General features: G+C 42.8%; 1 protein-coding gene across 1 annotated transcript; it reads left to right on the forward strand.

The window, feature by feature from the left end:
* Positions 1-1,477: 1,477 nt before the first annotated feature.
* LOC136956045 (neuronal acetylcholine receptor subunit alpha-7-like) lies at positions 1,478-24,362 on the forward strand. The gene is made up of 10 exons (XM_067249853.1): positions 1,478-1,547; positions 7,142-7,281; positions 12,066-12,110; positions 13,848-13,957; positions 18,276-18,355; positions 18,453-18,620; positions 20,761-20,955; positions 22,349-22,435; positions 23,043-23,152; positions 23,787-24,362. The coding sequence occupies exons 1-10, from the start codon at positions 1,478-1,480 to the stop codon at positions 24,360-24,362; spliced, it is 1,581 nt and encodes a 526-aa protein (XP_067105954.1).
* The last annotated feature ends 1,808 nt before the right edge of the window (positions 24,363-26,170 follow it).

Consider the following 26,170-nt stretch of genomic DNA (forward strand, 5'->3'; position numbering starts at 1 on the left):
CTCTCTCTCTCTCTCTCTCTCTCTCTCAAGATATTCTCTATCTCTTTTTTCTCTGTCTTCCCATTCTCTCTCTCTCTTTCTCTCTCTGTCTCTATCTCTGTCTCTGTGCCTCTCTCCCCAGGCCAAAGGATGCTTATGCGAGTTGACGGACGTCCACGCGCCGGACTGGAGAGAAGCCGTGCAGTTTTTAAAAGGCGTGGGATGTTCTGCCTCTGATGCTCCGAGACACAGAGTACCCGATTTGTAAATCCGATTCACAAGGGGGAGCGGAGTTTTATAGAGAGAGAGAGAGAGAGAGAGAGAGAGAGAGAGAGAGAGAGAGAGAGAGAGTGTGTGTGTGTGAGAGAGAGAGCAAGAGAGATAAAGAAGTGTGTGTGTGTGTGTGTGTGTGTGTGTGGGGGGGGGGGGGGGGTCAAGGGTAAAGGGTCAAAGACCAATATGGATGTTGCAGTTTCACTTCCAATGCTGTCTAAACTACACTAACCACCCGCCCAATCCCACATGCACTATTCCATTCTGCAACCTCAGCCTGCCAGAGCACTGTGCGAGTCATGGAAGCAACTTAGCCTACCTATTACCTATTAAGTACTAATTGAGTACATTTGAATTCAACTAGCGTGCTTCGATTATGTTAAAACTATTGTCTACCTTGCTACACCATAAGTGTGCCTAAACATGCACGAATTAAATTAATGGATGTGCACAGTAACATATAGGCTAGCTACAGAAGTAGCCTAGCATGTGCGTAAAGAATCGTGTTAACTAAGTTATGTTCACTCCCTAATGAGCTCATAAAATGCATCTTAAACACTCTTTCGTTTAATTACCTGAAATATGTAGCCTTAACAAAACCTTTGCTGTCAACTTGTAACGAATAGCCTACAGTCTAATAAACAGATATGCTATTCTAATTCTAGTTCTGACAATCTCAGAAGTAATAAAGACAATCATCGCAGTGCAGCTAGTTTGCTTGGCGCATGACGTTAGTCGTTCATACAGGTGGTTGTCACCATAACCTCGGCACCGGTTTGGATTTGTCCAAATATGCGAGGAGAACCTTTTGGAGACGGTACATGACAGAGCTCGTGAGCTTGAGGGAAAGAAAAGCGAGTGCCCGATAACAAGCTGCGTGCCAACATTGTGCTGCTTCTGAACTCTAGGTGACAGGGATATTGGCTCATCTTTAACAACACAAGAGAACAAGAGAAGCGTTTGTGTGTGTGTGTGTGAGAGAGAGAGAGAGAGAGAGAGAGAGAGAGAGAGAGAGAGAGAGAGAGAGAGAGAAAGAAAGAAAGAGAGAGAGAGAGAGAGAGAGAGAGAGAGAGAGAGAGAGAGAGAGAGAGAGAGAGAGAGAGAGAGAGAGAGAGAGAGAGAGAGCAGGGATAGTCAAAAGAGGATACTCGTCCGCGCATCCTCCTCAAACCGAAGTTTGATCTCCACAAACTCAAAGGATTTGGGATTCTTAGCCGTGATTACAATGCATCATCGGAGGCATTTTGGATGTGTACTCGTCTGGATTTACATGTGGTGGGGGCTCTGTTTCAAAGGTGGGTTAACGCACTTATTTTGGCACTGTCATTCATTCAACATCTGTCTGACAACCCAGAAGCAAACTGTAATGATATATGGGTGGATATGTGTCTAGGCGTTGTTCTGCAATTATGAAATTATGAAAATTGACATGCAACATTGGTGTAAAGTAAAATAAAAAAGAGCAAATTGCCACTTCTCTGGCTAAGATCACTAAGTGAGATGGGCCAGAAGAAGCCTACTGCATAATATTATCTTCCCCATGCAATATGCTGCAGTACACTGTGTGCGTGTGTGTGTTTGTTGGTTGAGGAGTGTGAGAAAGACAGAAAAGCAGTGTGTGTCATGTTTGAGTAATTGTGTTTATGAAGAAGGAAGTGTGTGTGTGACCTCTTTAATACCCCATGAACAGCTGGCGCATTTACAAAGGTACCACAGACACGCACTAGAACCTATACACTGTGTGGACCCACCCTCCTCCTCCTCTCTCCTCACCCACGGTAATCTTGGAATGTGGGATTGAGGAATTTGCCTCAGTGTTATCCATATGTTGATAAAGCCACGAGAGTTAAACCTTCAGACATGTTTGACCCAGAAGTTGATATGTGCATTTATTTCATTCTGTGACTTGATGGATTCAGGCGTCATATAGCTTAGATAGCTATTCAAACAGTGGAACAAAGGTCATTCCGAGGCTATAAAATGACCTTCACACCCCTTGCTTTTCTCATCCTCTATACAGGGTTAGATACTGACAGATGGAGAAGCCTGCAGTAGCAATCCCCTTTTAAGACCCCATATGGACTAAGATAGTGAACTACCATTTTACACACAGCAACTTACAACCAAGACAGCCTACATTTCACATATCACATGTAACATATTGGATGTAGGACATCTTAGTGAGTGACAATCTGTTTGCAAAATCTGTTTACAAGACTTACATCAAGATGAGCACTCGTAACATATGGTTTGGGATCAAATTAACAGCTAGTTTTATGTAGACGTTATTGCATTTAGTTTTCAACAGCTGAGAAGACTTTCTAAACAACAGCTGTGACACAAATTCTGTCATATCAAGCCAAACCTTTCGTCATCCATCCTTACAAACTTAAGATGCTGGCAGTGTTCTGTGGTCGATCTACCGCTAGTTTGACGGATAGAATCGGATTTAGCATGCCGATCCCAACATCAGCCTTTTGAACTGGACTCAATACATCATGCAAACTCGTCAGTCACCATTATGGTGTATGGCAGCCAATCCCCTTTGGGTGGGTGATGGGGGCACGGGCGTTTTAAGAATTGATGTCCTTCCCCGGACAAAGTCGCTGATGGGCCCCAAACTTCTCGAAAGAGCTGAGTCTGTCAAATGTAGGTTTCCTTCCAGACAGTTTTGATTGTTTTTCCGGGGTTGTTGGGTCAAGCTCATAGGTAACTCCCATGGTAACTGAGCCTTGAAAAGAAGTAAAGACCACACACTCAAACCTTGTATCAAGACTTGTGAGGTTGGGGGACTGCATTGGTTCTCCACCTCTCTCATGTTCACTTGCAGGAGGACCCTCCAAGGAATTCTGGGAAGCTAAAAACCTCCAGGGTTTTTTGTTGGTCTTTGTTGCTTTCCGTACCTCAGTGGGATGTGGAGTCTGTCTTAGGCATGTGCTTCCCCCATCTCTGCTTCACTTTTATGAAGTAATGTATACAGTAAATATTGATCTTTAAAATGTTTGCCATCTTTGTCAGTTATTGCTTAGTCTATTTTTTTAATCTGGTTTGCTCCGCTCAAAGATGTGGCGGAGAGCCAAAGGCAGATCAATATGTAATCTACTTCTTCTGTGAATTCCCTTTGGGTGTTTCTGGGGGATATTTAAATGTTTTAATTGATCTTCCAGGATTAAATTAAAACAGATTAATTGAGACCGTAAGGCCTAATTGGTGGGAGAGACACATAGACGTTTGTATCACTGATAAAAGTTGAGTGTAAATGCACAATAATTATATGAAATGTATTATATGAGTACTGTTGACAATCTACATGAATATTGGTGTTTACTTCATGGTAAATGAGATTACCTTTCAAGGTGACATGAGATTAAGGTCCAGAACTCTTTTTATGAATGCAGACCCAGACAGTTTTTTCTAGGATGTGCAACAAAGGCCCTCTCTGCCCTTCACACACCAAATTGTTGTTGCTGAGGGAGAAAAACTGTCTGAGGTTGATATTTGACCTTTTAAACGCCACAATGGAGTTAATTTAGGTAGGAAAACCCCCAGATTAGTGAGTGTCTCGCTCAGAGGTGAGGCCAACAGCTGCTTCCTGTCTGGACCTGTTTAACTTAGGTTGATGAGACGATGCAAGGCATATGATTTTCAGTGATTAAATATGAATTATTCCGGAATGTTAGATAGCTGTTTTAGCTGAATTGTACCATATTGTAAATGGGCAAGGCAGTAAATAAATTGTTTACATCTAAGTGGGGATATGTAGATTTTTCTTACTTTTACATTTTCCTCTTTAACTTGCAAATAACTGCAATATTATATTTCTCACTTTCTGTGGCAGCAAAAACGAACAACACAGGTTTTATTTGTGGTGAACATGCTGAGGAGTTTAACATTTTGCAGGGCTAAGTGCCATGGAAAGAATAAGAGGGATTATTTCAGAATGGTGTTTACAATGTACTGATTCAAAGCAGAGTTCTGACTTATTGCCTGTGTGGTTCTTTTTTTAGTTCATGAAGACTTTGTAACTAGTGGTGTTCCAGAGTGAATGTTGTCTATTTGCAGAATGTATTTACCATTGACTATCATTGTTTATGACTGACAGACTGGGAACGTCAAAATAAAATAAGAAACACATTTACTCAGTGATTCTGCTGTTGAATATGCATTGACAGTAACAGCATACAGCCTGTGAGTGTATGTCTAAAGTTAACTGCTTCTTCTTGATGCTACAATACAACAATGGACTTTCGCCATAAAAGAAACTGCTTTGTTTTAGACTGATCTAACTGGATAGTATCGATCAAAGACATTTTCCCTCGCAGGTAGAGCCTACAGTGGACTTATGAGGGGGAAGCTAAGGCAATGAAAGAGATTTATTGTAGCCACTTGTTAGTTAATTTGGCTATGTTGCTACTTTGCCTGTATTGGTCTCTGGGGTGAATGTCAGAGGGGTGTCAGAGGTGGAATGGCTCTTTTGCCAGCCCAGTCAAAACAGGAAGGAGCTCATCCACAAGAAAGTTGATGGAGGAGGATTGAGAGGGGGAGGAAGAGTACAAGGAGGAATCTCATATCAGAAAAGGAAGATGGGATGATGATGAGAAGAGGAAAGAAAGAAAATAGAGGATCAAGATTCCATCCCATTAATCACATCTCTGGTTCTGAGCTGTCACCAAGTCAAGCAGAATGGAATGTAATCCAGAAGCTTCTAAATCCAGTCTGACCTGCTTTCAGACTGGGATTTTCATTACTGAAGTACACACTGTGAAAGAGTTCTAAACAAATCACATTAGGTGATTTAATATGGCGAGAACCCAGAGAATAGCTGCTACCTGTCTGGTTCATGTCCTGTGTAAATCCTGCATATGTGTAAGACACGCAATAATTATTTCAGTTTACAAATAAAAATGGAAAGCATTTTTTCAAAAAGGAAGAGACTTGATGAGATCTATTGCTTAGATACACACACACACACACACACACACACACACACACACACACACACACACACACACACACACACACACACACACACACACACACACACACCTATCCTCTCTCACTCTCTAGACTTCACAACACACTTCCTATCTCACATTACATTTTACATTTAGTCACGCTCTTATCCAGAGCGACTTACAGTAAGTACAGGGACATTCCCCCCGAGGCAAGTAGGGTGAAATGCCTTACCCAAGGACACAACATCATTTGGCAGAGCTGGGAATCGAAGCGGTAACTTTCATATTACTAGCCCGACTCCCTAACCGCTCAGCCACCTGACTCTTCCATACCCTTTCCCTCCTTCCCTCCTACACTCTCTCCCTCTCTCCAGTCTCCCTCTGTCTATCATTCTTGCTCTCTGTCTCTGTTGGAAAAATTTAAGATGTAACACATTTATCCTGTATAAGAATGATTCTGTGTTCAGTATTCCTTGGGTGCAAAGAGAGACCTAACCCCAAATCTGATCTCTGGGTAAACATACAAGGCCTTTATCTAGGGGCTGAGGACTAGGAAGAAGGGGGTTGGTTTGGTTGTTTTAAGGAGATACTTTGTGACAAGGACTATAGGTGGAGACGCAAGGTCTGGTGACCATTTGTTGACACCTATGTGAAGGAGTTTACGACCCCAGGACCGGAGATCCTGTTGTGTTTCAATCAGGGTTGATGTCGTAAACACGCACACACGTAAACACGCACGCACACATGTGCGCGCCAGGTCTATGCAAGGGAGCCAATGAAGAAGAGCCTTGGGACATTTGCATGCCTTTGTCTTAACCAATAGCATGTAAATGAGTCAATGGGCTGCACTCAACTGAACACCCCTAGCCCTGTACTCTTACAGCTGCACTAGGGTCAGTGATCGATCCTAACATCCTTAGAGAGCCTAGCTGTCCCTGAACACTTAAAACAGATCCAGGGTCACCGTAACAAGCTGTCGATCAAGCATATGCCAATTTCAAGCCTCACCGGTTCAAGTAACCTTCCTGTTTTAAAGGAACGCCGCCATTGTTTATTTTAGGCTTGTTAGCAAATTAGAGAACCATTAAGGTGTTGAGCGCTCCCCTGCGACTGATAATTGCTCGAGAGTGTACATCTAATTTAGGAGAGGTTCTCTCTCTCACTCTCTGACGGATGAGGGGAGCCACCTTTGTTGTCCTGGCTGGGCTGAGGAGGGAATTGGAAAGTGATGGATGATTATGTTGGGCGGTGGTGGGGGATTCTGTTTTATATATAGTATGTCCCGAAACCTTTCTAATTGAGAACACAGGTATCTTCACACATGCCTGTTTCCTCTGTGTCTCTCATGGCTTTGGATGAAAAAGAGGGAGAGAGGGAAAAAAAGTGAATGAAAGAGTAAAAAGACAGAGAGTTTGCTGAAGGAACTATGGGGCAGAGGTCTCTGTGAGGTTGGAATAAATAGATGAAAGCAGAGAAGCGAGGGGAAAAAATTACGAGTTGAAAATATATTAGCATAGGAGAGGAGTTCTTGTCCCGGTAGTCCTGCATATTCATTAGAACCTAATGACATGCTAAGTAGCCATTTTTCAAGTGGCTCATTGTTTTGTGTAAACCAGCTAATAACGAATGAGCTAATGAATACAACAAGAGACAAAGAAAACATAGTCTCCATAATTACAGGTCATGATGCTGATATTATAACTACAATAGCTATAACTATAATAGCTTTCAGCAACATATTATAATGTTAATTTATATTGCTGTCAACAGTGTTTAAGCATGATTGAGTTTAATTCAAATATTCTAAAGAATCATGGGTTGACTTGAATTCAGTTTATCAGTCCAAAACACGGAATGTTGGGGTATTGTATCTATAATTTGATTTAGACTTTCTTTCTTTTTTGTTCTTTTTCTTAATTCCCCGGCTTGGCCAGGTTTCCATGGTGGCCCGCACCAGAGGAAGCTGTACAGAGACCTGATGGTGAACTATAACCGCCTGGAGAGACCGGTACAGAATGACTCTGCTCCAATCCTGGTGGAGCTGGGCTTCACACTGTTGCAGATCATAGACGTGGTGAGTGTGTGTGTGTGTGTATTTTCATGCAAACTCCCTGGCATTGGATTACATTTTTCACAGTCATAGTGAGACTTTGTATTCCTGTTATTGCACAGTTGTTCAACGATCAAAGTCTCCGTCCTTCTCTCGTACTCTATCTATCTCCCTCATTCTTTCTTACTCTCTCTCTCTCTTTTGAGCTCCAGAGGCCTTGACTCTCTTTTTTGGGAGAAAATTCAATCTTGGAGTGTAATGTGCTCTTTTAGATTTTTTTTTTTTTTGATTTTTTCCCTCTCTTTCGTTCTTTCTTGACCTTCAACTCTCTTTCTTATGAAATGTCTCCCTCTTCTCCCATCACACACTTTCCTTTGTCTTCGATCCCTCTTGTCCTCACATGCTCTTCAGACATTTTCTTTCACCTTGTTTTTTCTTCTCTCCGACCCTTATTCTGTCTCTCCTTTTCCCGTGCCATTTTTTCAAGCGTGCCCACACACACACATACACACACACACACACACACACACACACACACACACACACACACACACACACACACACACACACACACACACATTCACACAGTGGTGGTTCTGCTGGAGTATACAGTCCATCTCCAACTGCTACCTCACTCGTTGCTTTGACCATCACTAAAACCAAGTGTCCCATCTAAAGAATACAGTTAAAAAATATAAACAAAACAAATATTTCCAACAAACACTGACACGCATTACATGCACAGGGTGCCATTCCTACCGCAGCGAGCCATGAGTATGGCTCATTTCAGCTGCATGGTGTTGAGAGCATTACTGTTTCATGGTATACATGGTACCCAGCATGATGCATCCTGGACAGAACATGACATGTGGTATTTTCAACTCTTCTATAAGGGCCAACCTTCCTTGGGTTACAGCTGAATCAGGATTGCCTACTAATTAATACATCTTCATGTGGACATTTGAAACAGGCACAGGCTTTGTTTCTGACAAACTCAGCACTTTTTCCCTGGATTCTATTAAATATTTGTCCCCCGTCCGACGGCTCCCTTGTCGACCTATCAGGTATGGGAATGTGGCGTCCTCCACGGTGAGGGTTCAGTTGGGCGTGGCTCAGTTGGGGCGTGGCTCCACTGGCACTCCAGATGGCGGGGAGGCCCCATAGGCTACAGTTTGGGAGCTGTGAAACTGACCATGCATGACTTCAACCTAATCTGTTTACAGGCCACGCCTCTCAGCCAGCTGCTGCTGTGTGTGTGTGACCACTAGACAACCTTTTCCGTTGTCTAGTTGACCAAAACATTGTTTCATACACCATAGATGACCACAGGGCTGGACTGGCGATCTGGCATTTGCCCGGTGGGCCGACGCACTTTTGGGCCGACTCGCCAATATAATGTATGTTTTTTTTTTTGGGTCGGGCCGGCCCATAAAGAACTGACAGCGGCCCATTGTATTTTTAGTTTTTTTGGTCGGGCCGGCCCATAGAGAACTGACAGCGGCCCATTGTTTTGTTTTTGGTCGGGCCGGCCCATAGAGAACTGCGGCCCATTGGTTAATGTCCTTAATTGGCACTCGCCTGACCCAATCAAATCAAAGAAGACACAAGCTGTTGGCTAATACCTAACATGGTTTGTTATCCTTAAAGTTTAGCATCGATAAAAATGGAGAAACTAAAGCGCAAGGGAGGTGCAGAAAAGCGAAAAGAGAGAAAAAGCAAAAGTTCCAGGGCCAATATTCGGTCCCAGTCCAGCCCTGGATGACCATATGATACATAATGGATGGTGGTGCATGAGAAAGTCTTCCTGAGTTTAGAATTTGCTTGCTGAATAATGGATGGTTATACCTGACCTTCACCCTGACCACCATCTGCTAACTCAACCAACTAACCTGGCTCGGAGAACTAGGCCATGGCACTAACCCAGCGTCTGTGTGTGCGCGTGTTTGTGTGTGGACTGATGGATGGCTGAATGAGAGGACCAAGTTTGAAAGATAAACAAGTGCGGGACAGACAGTATTCATGACACGTCTACTGTCCAAGCCAATCAAAGTCGCTTCATGTAGCAAATAGAGCTCTACCATTGGGTGCTGGGGTTGATTGACATTCCCTTTTTAGGATCCAAAGCAGATTTTCCCAGTTAATGCAAAACAAGACACACAAAAAAAACACCTACAACAAAACATAGCTCAAGTTCAAGAAAAGATCCTAAAAGACAAGCTAACACACAGGGCTTTGAACCTTTTGAAGAAGTACAGTTCCATTTCAATCTGTCAGTTTGAGAGAGGAGGTCCTTTGAAAGTTGGCTGGATAAGATTGGACAGGAGGAGATAAGATTGGACAGGGGGTCTAGGGAGGTTGGGAGCAAGGGAGACATAGAGGCAGGGAGGAGAGAAAAGGAAGAGAGGTGTCTGTAGACCACAGGCTTATATGGCATGAAGCTGTAATTCAGAGAGAGAGGGATGGTGAGATGGGAAAAGAATGAGAGACAGTGGAGGGATGAGGAAGACATATAAGGAGACAGAAAGAGAGAGAGCAGTGGCAGAGGGGTACATAAAAAACGGAAACAAATGATATTTAAACAACTTAAATTTTGCTTTACATTAAAATCATACATGCTCTGGCTCTCCCTCTTCCAGCTCCTCAGCTCTCTCAATACCTTGATATGTTTCTCTCATTTTTTTATTTACTGGGGCAAAAAAGGCTGCAATCTCCCTTCCTCGTTTCATGATGACTACAAGAAGAAGAAAAACGTGTAAAAAAAAAAATGTTTAAGTCAGCTCAGGGGGGCCACAGGGGGGGCCAGGGACATTTTTACAGGAGCACTGGCCCCTGTAGGCCCCCGTGTAAAACCGCACCTGAGAGAGAGGCAGACAGGGGAGGGACAAGAAAAGAAAGACGGATTAACTTTGAGTGTGGAGAGGAAAAGGGAGGGCATGGACAGGAGGAGAGAAAGAGAGGGGAAAGTATTGAGGGATACATGGAAAGAGCGAAAGGTGCAAGGGAGGAGAACAAGGAAGAGGGAGGGGAGGAAAGACGGAGGGAATAAGGGAAGAGAAAGGGCAATGTTGACTCGACGTGATGGTGGAGGAGTGACATCAATAAAACACAAACCTAATAAACGAATGAGATGAAGACACGGCATGGAGATAAAATATTACACTGGCCTGGACAGGACGTGCAGGCCTCAAAACCAAGAAAAGATGACCTCTTATTGTTAAGTCTCAAACCACTGTACCCCTAAGTAATATCACAGTGCCCTTAAATACACAAATGAGTTAAGACTCATTTGTTGTGATCCTAACAAAGCAATTTCTATTTCAGAGGTCAGCAACAGTTGTTTTGGGTAAGCAATAGAGTGCTTTAATATTTATTTTGTTGATTTTCACACAGAACTATTGTCTTATTATTTCAGCTACGCAGCTACGAAACTGTCAAGTTGAGTGTTATTGTACTGTTTATGTACTGTGGTCTTGCCTTTCTGCTCTGTACATTCATTGACCCAAATCTGTTAAAACCAAAAAGAAAAGAACACTGCAGTTCTCTCTTTCTTTTGTTTTTTTGTCGTTATGTGCTGTAAGACAGCTGATATCACAAATTCAAAATGTCAAAAATGGTTTCTGCTCACATACCCCCCTAAGCTACAGAAGTTATGTCACTGTTGCCGTCAGCCAAGATGGCCAACGTCCATTTTAAACACCTGTTTGTAACTTCAAGCAGTCGTCTCTGGATTACAAGCCAAGCATTCTGTACCCTTCAGCAGCCTGAACCCCAATTCTAGATCTGAAGTCATGAAATGGTAAATAATAATAACAATAATAATCCCAAAAAGAAGATGTTCTTTTTAAAAGGCATTCCATTTCTCTTCCAGAGTCAAGCAGTCTCTGCTGTCATCTCAAAGTAAAGGATGTATTCCATCATCTTTATAGTTCTATTTCACTGCTGTATTAAAGTGTATCAGTATACTTTAGTTACAGGAGAGTTTATGAGAGAGGATTGGGACCATTTCATCCTGACATCTCCACTCAAACAATAACAAGTCATAGGTAAAGGCTTAATTCCAACATGCACACCAGCATAACATAGATTACAGAAGCGATGACTAGCCTTGCATTCTGAATCGAGTGCCAGAAATGATATGGGACTGAAGCCATGCAGCGAGGGTGATTCATTTATCAACTGCAATCATGGCTGACAGGTATACGTTCTGGAATCGGTTGGGAGTCCAGAGAGGGAATGCAACATATTTAGACTGTCAAGATACATGCAACACACAGCCCAACACCTCCCTGTGTCAAGTAGGGTTTACCAAGACATGTTCTTCTTTCTTTTCTCAACACTCTCTCTTTCTTTTATTTCCTTCTCTCCTCTGGTTTCCTTTGTTCTCTATGTGTCCCATTTCCTTGTGTTTTTCCATGCAGATATGCCGCCATAAAGCATAATAAATGTAATAAAACAATTTACGTTACTGTGGTATTCAATGGTAAGTCTGATAATCACAGTTCCTCATTATATAGACGGCTTCTTGGCCCTCCAAACTCAAGCCATTTAAGGATATCCTTTAAACATAGAAAAACATCACCTATTAATATGCGTTTTGTCATTCAGGTGGCGACCGTGGTGTCCATATCATATTTAATAGGCAATCTGTTCCTCAGTCTTATCTCTGCTTCCCCAGACATATTTACCTCACTCTCTCTCTCCCCCAGGGGAAAGCTTGTGAAAATCTGTTTACAACACCTCCACTCAGAACTGACGTTGTTACCTCACCTTCCTTTTTCCCCATTTTCTTTGTCATTCTACCCCTCCAGGATGAAAAGAACCAGGTCCTGATGACAAACGCGTGGCTTCAGTTGGTAAGTCAGCTCTCCAGCATTGTCTGTAGGATTCTGTGATTTGCAAGTAAAATACTACTTGTCTTTTTTTGACCCTTTTTTTTGGGTTGAGTTAGGCTGAGGTGTTTGTACCCCAGGGTGTTGTATAATCTCTTATTCTATATTTTCTCTGTGGAAAAATATTCCTAACTGATGTGTACCCAAAGAGATAGAGAGAGAAAGGAAGGAACTGGATTTTGAATTGAAGGAGGGATTGTTTCATAAAAAATGTATAACACAAACAAACCCTAATCGTCTTAGGAACTTTAGATTCCTGAAGGCAATAGGATGAGGCCTGATATGATGTTTAGTTTATTGTTTTGGGTCTGGGAGATATATAGTATGTTCAAATTGCTTTTTTGCCTTGGCTATTGCTCAGGGTAGCAATAAATAATATTTTGATATGTAAAACATTGTAAAAATTGTTTAATTTCTAACTAAATTGTGATTTTTAAAGGGATTTCAGAGGAGATAAGGGGTATTTACGAGAAACGTACCTCTTTACTTTGCTAAAGGGGACTTTATTTTGGAGTCTATTTGTTTCAGGTTCAGAAACGTATTTATGCACCATTTATCTCACCTGGCCTGCCCAATGTGGTGCTTTTAAATGGTCCCAGTGGTTCCACCGACCCTAATAAGACACATCAAACACACCTTAACTCTTTTCAGATCTGGAACACAGCAAACCCAATTGAACTTTCTCTACCCAAATAGTCTCTCAATGGGGTTTTAATTACGTAAGTGATATACCTCAAAGCTGTGTTACAAGCCAGGACAATAAACAGGTTTTTATCACATGGGCCTCACATTAACATATGTAGCAATTATACGTTTAGCTTCAGTTAGCTACAGTACCTGTGTAGAACACTGTGTCCAGGGAGTACTATTAATAGACGGCATTGCTTTGATGGTTAAATGAATCTCTGGCTTTGACATGATGTTGGCATGGCATGAAGGCTCACACACACACACATTTTAAGTATGTGCCCAATGTTTGGCATGAAGCATCAGTGGCCACATCAGTTTCAAGAATAAGGATAAAAATCCCTTTTAGATTCTCTCATCCCCAGCCCAGTTGAGTTCACCTGCCTGCTGCATCTGTGGTCACACACACAGACACACCAAAGACAGAGAACATAACTAAACAGGATCAACACACTGAAGTCAGAAAAATATCAGAACTAGATGAGAAGATTATGGTCAGAGTAAAAAAAACAGTTGGCCGTTGAAACTCAAGCACTACCCTTTCCATATTTGGTACCGTGTATTACATCAGACACTTACCCAAGTGACTGGTCTATGTATATCTAGTTTAAAAGTGGATTCATGTTTGATTTATTGCTATAACAAAGAGTTGTTATCATCATTACCCCCTTAGACTGCTGAGTACGTGAGTGTGTGGTTTTCCAAGATGGCCACCATGCCAGCTAGTTGGCGGCGTTACAGACTGGCACCTGGAGTCAGGGTGCTCTGTTCAGTACTGCTGCTGAACACTGCTCCAAGCAGCAGTCTGCCATTGCTCGCAGCTTAAAACCATGTCTCATTCCTCTGTCGCCTCTCCTCTTTCCCGCTCACTCTCTTTCTGAATGTGTCCCTCCTCTCTTCTTGTGCCCCACTTTGACCTGCCTGCCCCCTCTCTTTCCATTTCCTTTTTCCCCCTCTTCGCCATCCTCGCTCTCCCTCCCCCCCTCTCCCCTCCTCTCTCCCCCTCTCTCCCAGTACTGGACAGATATCTATCTCACCTGGAATGCAGAGAGCTACCCGGGGGTCCAGAACCTGCGCTTCCCCTCCAGTCAGATCTGGGTCCCAGACATCCTGCTTTACAACAGGTAGGGCTACCGTCACAACATAGCTGCAGCAAAGGGTTTTGGTTTTCAAAGGAACAAAGTGTGACGTAAATATACCCTAATGCTACATGATTGGTTTATTATGTTTCCATGGTTCTATAAGATCAAGAGAGAGAGAAAGTAGAGGAGGGGGAGGGATGGAGCAGAGAGAGAAAGGGGTGGACACTGGTGATATATGAATAGATGAAGTTTGCTCGCACACAGGAACCCTGGTGTGAATTCAACATTAAGCTCGGCGCCCTAGCCAATCAAATGGTTTAGATTTGATTGCCTCGAGGAGTAAATAACACACAATTCCTACAAGGCTTTGCATCTGTTGCTGCTGTCCTAAACCAGATGAATATTGCAATATTTCCATCTAGAAAAGATCGAATAATCGGTTGGTTGAGGTACAGTTGGTGTATGTGAAGCCCTTTGTGACATGGGCTATACAACATTTGATTTGATTGGTTGGTGAACATCCCAATGGCTGCTGATTAGGAGAGCATTGTAGCAGAACCCTTCCCTGATTCCATTAACTTCACCATTTTGAATCCTCTGAGAGTAGATGGAAATGAGACCCATGTTTTCATTTTTCCCCCAGTATCCCTGCCTGACTTGGTCACGGATGTAATAGAAAGACAAATGGTCTTTTGGTTTAGCTGGTTGCCTCTGTGTTACCTTGGTACTTTTATACTTGGCTTGGCACTTGACGAATTCAAATCAAATGGAGTTAATCATTATCACCAAGCCAATAAAACTGTTTAAATATGCCAATGTGTAACTGGGATTTTCTGACACACGTAACGGACATTTTGTGTCTCAACATATCATAACACCTCTTCAATAAAGATGGATCACTGGCAGCCATTTTGGTTTGGAATTGCATTGTCTTTCCACTTCTTGCGTGAAAATTAGGATGACATGCATAAACATTTCACTCTGTGCTTAGCAGCTGTGACGCTTTTCAAAAAAGGTGCCCAGGTGAATGAGAAATGCATCGTGTGGATAGGGTGTGCCTGTTTGTGTGTGTGTGTATTTGATCTGGTAGGAGAGGCACTCCCCCGTGTCTCTCCTCCCCTGTTCACTTTGTCTGTTAAAAAGAGGGAGGCTGTGGAGGAGAAGAAGGGTGGCCAAGGAGCGAGGGATGTGTTGGTGGAGAGAAGGAAAGCTGAGGAGGAGTGGACATGATGCAGATGAAGAGAGACAAGTTGTGAAAAGTGTCGGGGAGTGTTTTTATCCCTTGAACAACCAAACTCATCAAGTCTGCTCAGGGCAGCTTGTCAGCTCAACTTTAGGAAAGAGACATACTGTACTTTAGATACAGTGCATCCACCTAAAGAAGTTCTCTTTAGCTGTCCAATAAAAACAATTGAATGCTGTAGATATTCAGCACATTATGAACAATTGGCAAATTATTGGTACTTGAGGTGTAAATGAATGAAGATATTCATTCATTTATTTTCTTATTTCCTCCCAAAACCATTACATGGTAATCGTTTTAAAGAGATCACACCTGTTTCTAGAAGCTACACTGACACAATAGGCTCCATTCAGCTGGTGTCAGTAACTTTTACAAAATCGTCACAACTGATTTTTCAAACCATTTGGGATTTGGGAGGCAGAGGGTGTGATCGCTGATAATTTGGAAAGTCAGTTGAATGAGGGTATAGTGCAACCACACCACCTAGATTCTTTCATACACACACACATACACATACAAATACACACAGCTATGCTCTCTTTGTAAGAGCTTACAGTAAGATAAGGGTTTTTGTTGGGGCTGATTGATGGCCGTGCTTACCCAGTGTTACCTTGAAGGTGATTGAAGGTTATTTTATTTGGTGAGATCGGATGGGAATGGATTTCAAGCTTGGCTTCAACGTCTTTGTGGGAGTGTGTGCCTGTGTGTGTGTGCGTGCGTGTATGTGAGTGTGTGAGTGTGTGTTGTGTGTGTGTGAGTGTGTGAGTGTGTGCCTGTGTGTTGTGTGTGTGTGCGTGTGTGTGCGTGTATGTGAGTGTGTGAGTGTGTGTTGTGTGTGTTGTGTGTGTGTGAGTGTGTGAGTGTGTGCCTGTGTGTAATTGAGGTCTTTCATACGGTGTAGAAGGAGGCTTAGTTTCTCTAATGAGGATGACACAGAACATTAAGCAGCTCACTGTCGGGATCAGCGATCACAAATGGTAACAACATTATAGTTCTGAAGAACCATATAGAGAGAAGAGAATCAGGAAGGATGGGTCAGAGGTATGCTGATATAACTACAGGACAAATCCCACAGGCAGACAAACTGTTTATCACAATATAATAACCTTTGTAAAAACTGCAGAACTGGAGTTAAATTGGGTTCTAGACAAAAAAAGAAATAGAAAAAAGAAAGAAAGATAGACACAGAAAAGAACACATGGTAAGGTGGGGGTCGAGGTGTGATGTTTCAGACTGTTCATCTGTTTCCCATAAAAACTAACATCACTGTGAATAGGCCTGGTTTATCATGATGAGAACCTTGTAGAATCTCTCACAGCATACCTTTTTAAAATCTGAAAGAATCCCTTCTTTTGGATCTTTCAACTAAAGCTTTCAAACGTGTTCTGATCTTGGTTGATGTTCAATATGTCAGAGAGTCAAGGTAAAGATTTGGAGGAGAGTTGCCATTTATATTTTAGTGGATGATAAAGCACTGGAGTATAAAATCTTTGTTGACTATGAATGTGTTACGGATGGATTTAGCTGAATCCCTTGAGGCTCAGTGCTTTGCTCCAGGGCAAAGGGGATTTTCTTTTGTTGCCACACATTTTTTCAGAGGGATCAACTCGTATTATGTATTATTCACACATTATTGTCCTCTTTGAGATGTGCATGCTTCCTGTCAATGTGTGCCACACTTTTAGGCCACACTTGGATGTGTTTTGAAGATTGTTTGGCATGATTGTTAATGGTCATTAAAGCTTGACATAATCTCCCCTATCTTTGCAAGGTTCAGCGAGGCAGTTTAAAATCAGTTAATCATTTAATAAAAAAATGTACTAAAACTAGAATCACTTTAGCTTGCCTGCATGACATGGGGCTGAAGGTAAAATACAAATATTTGCTTCTAAAGTTATTCAATGCTACTTTTTACGTTTTTTGATGCCACTAACAAGCATCATACATTAGCATTCCGAATGCCACTTTCAGATACCGTTGGTTAATTTGGTCATTTGTTCAGGACGATCATACAGACGAGCATACAGCAGCTATTATGGTTGTGTTGATGGATTCTAACGACCCCAGCTTTCAACCCCTAAGTGAATAGAATAATTAAATTCCAATTACCAGACATGGCAATGAATCTACATTATGTACACATTCTAATTCCTGCTGTTAAAATGTTGGCCCCAAAAAGCGACAGTTCACCATTGTGTTATAATAATTCCCGCCCCTCTGGTAGTGTTGGTAGTGTTTGACAAGCTGGCAGGAAGACAATGAGGGTAGCGCAACACCTTTAATCGACCTCCTGTTGTGTTGTGTAAGTGCTCACATTTCGCCTTGATAAAACCTCCCTAATGGTTGGAAGCATGACTCAGGCCTTTTTATTAATCATTTTAGCATTTTGGATGAGCACTTTCCTTTATTGCTCATTGTCCTTCATAAAAAGCGTCCATGGCCAAATCCTACAGATAACAGCATAGCGTTCTGTTTAGATTAGAATAGTGTTGCATTTTACCCAGTCGGTGGGTCCTCAAACAATGAGAAAGCCATTTTTAAGCATGGCTTTGCTTTGAGATCTCTGCTCATTAGGGTTCACTGGAAAATGGTACATCATCTGCTTGTGGAAAAGAGCTTAGAGACAATTTATATAAATATTATTCCAAATGATTTTGTTAAGGTCAAGTTGACTTGTCTAGCAATACAGAGAATTCCCATGTAAAAACATTTATATTTTTTTGCAACTTGGTTGAGGGAAAGTTATAAAACATCCGATAGATGACTGGTGCTGTGTTTGCTGAGGGTATCATTTCTTATTTCTAATGTTTGCTTAGATTTATCCTGGTTTTGATGGCATTTGTTCGGACGGCAGTCCCAGCGGTCAAACGCCACAATTGATTAAGACCTTTATGAACGAGAGCTGATCAATAATGAAAACGCTGTGCCTGTCGAGCTCAGCGCTAATCTCAGCAGTGCCTCTGCTCACCGTTTTCTTCCACACCATCATCCTCTCTTCCTCTCTCTCCTCGTCCATCTCACTCAGGACCAGTGTCAGAAATCACTACCAGTGTATTTGAGCGTGTATGTCTATCTGTCTTTTTCTCTCTTTCACTCTCTCTTTGTCTTTCTCTCCAGTGCGGATGAGAGGTTTGATGCTACCTTTCACACTAATGTCCTTGTCAATGCTTCAGGCTCTTGCCAGTACATTCCACCGGGTGAGACACACACACACACAGTCTCATTTTACCTTATTTATTGTCATTGCTGCATACCTTAACCATCATCATCACCACCACTAACCCTGTCCTCCAGGCATCCTGAAGAGCACATGCTACATAGACGTGCGCTGGTTCCCTTTCGACGTGCAGAAGTGCGACCTGAAGTTCGGCTCGTGGACCCACAACGGCTGGCTGCTGGACCTGCAGATGCTGGATGTGGACATATCTACCTACATACCCAATGGCGAATGGGATCTTGTGGGTAAGACACTGCACACACACACACACACACACACACACACACACACACACACACACACGTGTGCACGTACACGCAAAAGAACACTACACACTCACACCCACCCACAGTACCGCTCTTCTGCCTGTCTGGGGCAAGGGGGAGAGAGACAGAGTGATTTTCCCACGCCTTTCTGCACCCTAAGTGTCACTTGCCCTGAGTCAGACAGCCAATGCCTGTCTCTGACTTGATCAGGTGCAAGAGATCTTTTTGCGCCCCCCTCATCTCATCCGCCCACCACTCCAATTCCTGTGAAACACACTGTAGCCATTAATCTTTTCCAGTCTATTGATCCTGGTAAAGTGGTTGCTGTGGGTGGAGATTGAGAGGCCTGAGGTGTTGGTGTGTACTGCTTGTTGCTGTGTGTTGGCTTGATGTCCATATGTAGACAAGTGGAATTTTGCTTTTCAGTTGAGTAGTTTGCTCTCATATTCCACCTTTTCCATCCTCACTGTACTGTTTGGGTTTGGGTGTCTGTCAGACAGACACAAACACACACGCCACAGGTTTCTTAGTGTCACTATCCTAGTGAGGACCATCAATTCACTCCTATTCAAAATCGTTTCATACCTAACCTCAACCCATAATGTAATTCTGACCCTAATTCGAACCCTAGCCCTAACACCCCTAAACCCCGCTAGAAATATAATTCGAAGTTTTGGGGCCAAAGAAAATGTCCGCTGTGAGAACTTCTCCACTACCCTTGTCCCCTCAAGGATAGTTAAACAAGACCACATATACACACACACACACACACACACACACACATACACAGTGAGTAGCCCAGCTGGTTGGAGAGTGAGAAAGAACCTGGGGTGTGTGGAGACAGCTGGCCCAGGGATGGTTCAGCACACTGCCAGCCGGCCTGGGGGCAGACCCAGGACGAACCCTGACCAACTGCCCAACAGTTACTTAGAGATGTTAAGCTTTTTTTTTCTCCAGCCATGTAGTATATCTACTTAAATAGTATGTGCTCACTAACAAACACACACCCACACAAACACACCCACTCGCACAAACGCACCCCTCCCCCTGCACGCACACACACACGCTCATACACACACCCGCATCCCCTCCCACACGCGCACACACAGTCACAATCACACACACATATATTCACATACATTCCATTACACAGAACACAATTCGGTGAGTTGTGTTCAGGATGACTGAGCGGTCAGGGGAGCTTTGGGAAATGATGCGGACGTGAACATTTAGGAGACCTCGGAATGGTTCAGGTGAAATGGCAGTTGATGATCATTAAAAAGCATACGCAAGAACACACCCGAGCCAATGCATTTTCCAGATCCTCTTCTTTCATCAAATTACAGAACTGTGTGTGTGAAAAAGCTTTAAATCCTTCTAAGCAATCACAGAATGGCTCACCCGCTGTGGTGGTAATACGAGATGATGATGAGGAATAAACCCTTGTTTAAGTTTCAAGCCTCAGATGATCATTCAGAGAAGTTACATGGCAAAAAAAAATCTACTTCTTTTAAACCAATGCTGATTTGATTGTCTCTTTCAAAATAATTGACTACTTCTTTTCAATAGAACAGTTCGCCTTTACTTTGACGTTGTGTCTGCTTTGTTTTCGACTGATGTCTCGTCAAAGTTGTTGTCAAAACCACAGTCAGATAATGTCACTGTCAGATCAGACAGACTCATTGATGTGGTGGCCCACACACACGCACATACTTTTTGAGTTTTAAGTTTGTTTTGAATCTTGACAGATACAAGGTGATATTGACTTTAATCCTTGAATTGCAAAACATTAGGTAGATTGTATTTTACAGAGACAAACAAACACAGACATGTATGTCAACACAACCAAACAGACCGACACAGAGAAATCTGTTTGATGGAATGGAGTTTATTGTTTATACAAGATCACTTGTCTACAAGGTCACTTTTCTACAAAGATCTGAAAGTCATAAGCTCAAAAAATCATACAAGCATGTATGCATTTCAATAATATATACTCTTTCATGTGTAATGTTTCAGAGTATGCCTGACTCTCTCTATTAATAAATGATATATGTCTATAAACTATATATAATTGAAATACATACTTAAATGCAGTCACATGTTTGTGTGTCCCAAGGCGTCCCAGCCAAGCGTAACGAGCTGTACTATGACTGCTGTAAGGAGCCCTATCCTGACGTCACCTTCACGGTGACCATGAGGAGGAGGACGCTGTACTACGGCCTCAACCTGCTAATCCCCTGCGTGCTCATCTCTGGCCTGGCCCTGCTGGTCTTCCTGCTGCCCGCAGACTCTGGGGAGAAGATCTCTCTGGGTGAGAGGAAGGGAGACACACACACATACATACTCAAGCACATACAGTACATACGGTAAATACATAAGGGCATGTTCAGACAGGTAGACAGAGAGACATGCACACACCTATTCTTTGGAAGGTGCATTCACATGCAGTATGTTATGTTGAGAGTACAGAGGTACTTGCTAACACATACATGTTTCCAGTACAAACACACACACATTTCCAGTACAAAGACACACACACTCAAAGTTGCGTGCAAACACACAACACACGAAATGTTTCTAGTTCATGTTGGTTGAACACTCATATTTGGACCAACTATAGTTGTATACGTCACATGCCGTTATTGTTCTTGTAAACTTTCCAGTCAAACCTCCACAAGGAGGATCCCATCTGTCTCCCTGTGGTTCACCCCATTCTAAAGGTGTGTCCCTATCCCAAAGCTAGACATGGCTTGATAATCCTCAGGCCGCTATGCTAATGCTGACATTATGGGGAGAATTAGCATCCGTGCCAAAACCATGTTCATTAAAAATGAATAGAAGCCCAGGTGGCCAGTGCAGATATGTTAGAGTAGCAAGGCTAGCCTGAAAGGCCATTGATTCCCCCCTGTGCTTTACAGGCTAGGTAAATAGCACCAACTACAATAGCATATAACAGAAGCTTATACAGATTAGGATTCTAATGGTTATCACATCCTGCAATTCTTTCTTCACGTTCGTAGGGGCGAGACCAGTGGGGTCCATTAAAAAAGTGTTCCACACAGAGGAGTGTGAAGATAGAGGATTGTGACTATATGAATCCCCTTCGATAACTACTATATTTTCACCTGGAACATATCGTGTTTGTCGAGCAGGATGTGTATTTTTTATTGTTTCATTCATGTTTATCTCAAACATATATACTATATGGGAGTATATTTCCCACGATTCTTTGCTCTGCCTCCCTCACCTTTTGAGATGATCACTGATATTGGCATTATTGACTATTTCCTGCATCTACAACCTTTAAACAAAATCAATTCCTACTGTAGCTACCAGGAACATGTTTTACTAATGAAGGGTGTTCAAATACATTGCTGTGAGTGACTGAGACTTAAGGTCTGACTGAGTGGCAGTCAGACCTTAAGTCATTGCAGGAAATAAAGGTGAACTGAGATCAAACACCTTCACCTGGAAACCAACCAAGTGCCCGTGGAGGCATGCATTAAGAAACAACATTGGTTTATCTCAATCCACCTCTCTCTCTCTCTCTCTCTCTCTCTCTCTCTCTCTCTCTCTCTCTCTCTCCCTCTCGCTCTCCCTCTCCCATACACATCCTTCTCTATCCTATCTCTCTTCATACTGTGCTTTCTCTGAGTCAAATTTCTTTATCCCTTTATCTCTTTATCCCTGTCTCCCTCTCTCAGGTATCACAGTTCTGCTATCTCTAACAGTCTTCATGTTGCTGGTGGCAGAGATTATGCCAGCCACCTCCGACTCTGTTCCCCTCATAGGTAAGAATGACAAACTGTCAGTGTGTGTGTTTGTTTCTGTGGACACATATACATACAGCACAATGGAAAGTGTTTGTTGGTAAAACAGACAGTAGATCATTGTGAACGCTGGTTCCCACCAGTTCTAAATGGTCTGCCTAAGGCCAAATGCTTGTAACCAATTCATTCAGATGAGACTAACTTCACCGCAAACCACAGCCTTTTTAGAAAGTATCTGTATGTAGCCAGTGTGGCCGCACTCTGATGCTCAGACTAATGCATTATACATTAGACTTCCCCAGTGTTCACATTTGCATCTGACCAAATGTTAAAAGATGATTTTACTCTGAGTTCTTTGTTTGTCTTACTGTGTACGCTGTTACTGGACCACTCGTTGACCGAATTATTGAGACAAAGAAAATGTCAAACAATCAGAGAATTCAGATTGAAGTATTAACATTGTTCGGTGATATGCTTGTCATGTACTGTAGTTTAGAAAATTGTATATGTAATGTAAACAGTATTTGTATAATTGAGATACTTATCCACTGTAAGGCAGTAGTAGTAGTATTAACTGCTCTTTCCCAAAGGCCAGTACCCATCCTCTCTCTGTCTCTGCCCCACCCAGCCCAGTATTTTGCCAGTACCATGATGATCGTGGGTCTGTCCGTGGTAGTGACAGTGCTGGTTCTTCAATTCCACCATCACGACCCCCATGGGGGCAAGATGCCCAAATGGGTAGGTTAGCACAGATCCATGGTGCATCACCACACATCAACACCCCCAGTCTGGAAGGGTTTTGGTCGATGTGCTGTTAAACTAACATTGGGCCAGTATTAACACATAAAACAAATGACGTCTTCCGTCATTCAGCAGTTCAGACAGATTTATTCATGTTAAAACGGTTTCCTATTTTCAATTGTCTTTGGTAGAAATCGATACTTACTGTGTTTTAGAAGATCAAGAGTCATTCATGCCTTTGAAGAAAAGAAATTAAAGCAAGTGCCAGATGTGAAGCATCAAATAAGCCTGCGTCATCTTGGGTCACCTTAATGTCATCCTCAGGCACCAGTGAGACTGTCTGTACTCTCCTGCCAGTCACTGTCTGAAGGGGTGTTAGGACCTCTACACACACAGTCAACAGTAACTACCAACAGACTCCATAGAGACCCCTTGTGTCACATTGTGTCTGTTGATATCCACTGATTGGTGGGTGTGTGTGTGAGTGTGTTTGTGTGTGTGGGGCTGATATACTGGGGAATTCCTCTGTCTTCCCCTCTTCTGTCTCACACTCTTTGTCCTATTCGCCCATTTTCACCCTCCCTCTCTTTTCTCCCTCTTGCTCTCATCTTCCTGCCCTCCCTCTCTGCAGGTACGCGTCATCCTCCTCAACTGGTGCGCCTGGTTCCTGCGCATGAAGAAACCCGGCGACGAGCACAAGATGGCCGCCAGCGCCTACAAACACGGCCACGCTCCCCATCACCACACCAACGCCAACAGCATCCCGATGGGTGCCGTGCCTGGGCAGCCCTCCAGCCAACCCCCCACCACTTCCACGACCAATGGCAACATGAATCTGTACTTCGGCTACCACAACACGGGGGTGGATAACCCGTGCTGTCCCTCGAGCAGTGATTCTGGCGTGGTGGTCTGCGGGAGCGGGAGCCAGACGGCCGGATCTCCCCTCCAGATGAGCGTGGATCCGGGCCGGACGTTGCTGGAGCAGGCCCCGGAGATCGGGCGGATCCTGGAGGAGGTGCAGTACATTGCGCGGCGCTTCCGTGAGCAGGACGAGGGCGCGGCCATCTGCGGCGAGTGGAAGTTTGCGGCGGCGGTGGTGGACCGCCTCTGCCTGGTGGCGTTCTCCCTCTTCTCCATCATCTGCACCTTCACCATCCTCATGTCAGCACCCAACTTCATTGAAGCCGTCTCGAAAGACTTTGCTTGAGCAGAGAAACTCTACGGGCCCGAGGGAGAGGCTAATAGCTGACAAGCTGCAACGCTACAATGTCCGCTCGTTAAGGCCTACTCTGTAAAGTCAACTCCCATTCTGTTGTTTTGAAGTTGTTGTTAAGGTCCAGTCAATGACAAGTGCTTTCAAAACTAAATCTCTATATTTTGATAATAAGTATGCAGTGTCACAGGTTATTGACATGGATTTGGGTCCTCTAAAGATGGCTGCCCAGTAAGGGCTCAGTGCAGGCTTATGTAGCTCTTGAAGCTAATTGAAACTCACTAATGCACTTTCCATGCACAAATTTGTTGTTTCATGAACACCCATCTTCAGCACTTCCAGAATCTGTCCAAATTCAGTCCTAAGTCATTTTGTTTGATTTATTTCCCTCTCCTTTTCCTCCTCACTTTCCTTCATATGCTTATTTCCCCAACTTATGAAATATGCACATTAAGTACCGGTTTAACTGTCAACACTAAATAGATATTTCACAGATTTCAGAGCTTTTCATTTTTGGAGATGGTTTTGAGTGTTTATTTTAATATTTTCATTCTTTTCTAGTAAAGCGCTCAGACCACACATTACCACTGTACTATGGAGTGTAGGTTCATTGTCTTTTATTCTGTGTGCTGTCTTTATCCTTTCTCTTTTTTTGTCTCTCTTTGTTGTCTATTTTAATAATTGGCATTCTCAGTACATTAATCAAGTTGGCAACAATAACAGAAGACTTAATGGACCCAGAATATGACAGTGGATTTTTTTCTCAGTAAAACATCTTTCTTACAGTTATTATTCCATGAATAACACACCTGAAAAAATTCGAGAAAATCGAATTCATAAAACAAGTGAAACCCTGTTCTTGGGAGGACAGGAGGAAGACGTGTCTGAAACAGAGACGTCTGTGTAGCGGTTTAACGAGGGACACAAATGATGTGTAGTACAAACAGCTTTGTGTTGTTTTCTATGATATTCTGTGAAGGCAAACATTCCTTAACTAATCTCCTGCTAAGCAAAGGACATGAGACGATTACAGAGAGATGCCTTACATAACACTGTGTCTCCAACCTTGTCGCTTGCACCGTGACATCAGACTTACTGACTGATCCTCTTTAGTATGAGCAGATTGCATCAAAGTTCTGTAACACACGATGATCTTGTTGTGTTCTCCGACCAACCGTGAGTGGAGTTTAGTACATTCATCATAACCTTTGGTCCTGAAGAGGGAACACAGACGATGTTAAAGAGCATGAAATGGGAAAGGTGAAAAAGACTGTCAGCCATCTTGAAATGTCATGGCTTTGGAAATGAGAAGGACAACTGTTTTGGTTCAGCAGTATATTCATATATGTAATTAGTATATTACTTGGTTATTGATAAGCCCACCAAATGTACCTGTGTATGAACGTGAAACTGTAAGACCATATTTCTGTTAAGAAGCTGCCTTTCTAACCTTAAGTACACCTTCCTAGAGAATCATATTAACATGCTATTGCTTCAGTGAGTGGACATTTACCTATGTTATGGAGTGAACAATGTAATTAAGCATGTAGATATTTTATACCATTCTTATGTTCCTTGTTCTCCTTTCCACTGTGATAGCTTTGTGGTGAGTGTTGTTGTGGTGTTTCAACAAAAGATAGCTGCCACTGCACTAACCAAAGGTGGATGATACACAAGCTCTGTTTGTGCGGTGAAACAAGCTTCTGGTCCATAGTTCAGTGCTTTAAAAGATACTGCTCAATGAATGGTATTAATACTCCAGGTTTCTCTGTCTTAATCAATACACCAGATTCAGTATCTAA

This window comes from Osmerus mordax, chromosome 14, assembly GCF_038355195.1.
Source record: "Osmerus mordax isolate fOsmMor3 chromosome 14, fOsmMor3.pri, whole genome shotgun sequence".
Lineage (NCBI taxonomy): Eukaryota > Metazoa > Chordata > Actinopteri > Osmeriformes > Osmeridae > Osmerus > Osmerus mordax.

Excerpts from the sequence above, each read along its gene's own strand:
- LOC136956045 (XM_067249853.1), top strand. The coding sequence starts at position 1,478 with ATGCATCATCGGAGGCATTTTGGATGTGTACTCGTCTGGATTTACATG. Across the intron at positions 18,356-18,452 it reads TTGCCAGTACATTCCACCGG|GCATCCTGAAGAGCACATGC; the intron begins GTGAGACACACA and ends CCTGTCCTCCAG. Across the intron at positions 23,153-23,786 it reads GGGGCAAGATGCCCAAATGG|GTACGCGTCATCCTCCTCAA; the intron begins GTAGGTTAGCAC and ends CCCTCTCTGCAG.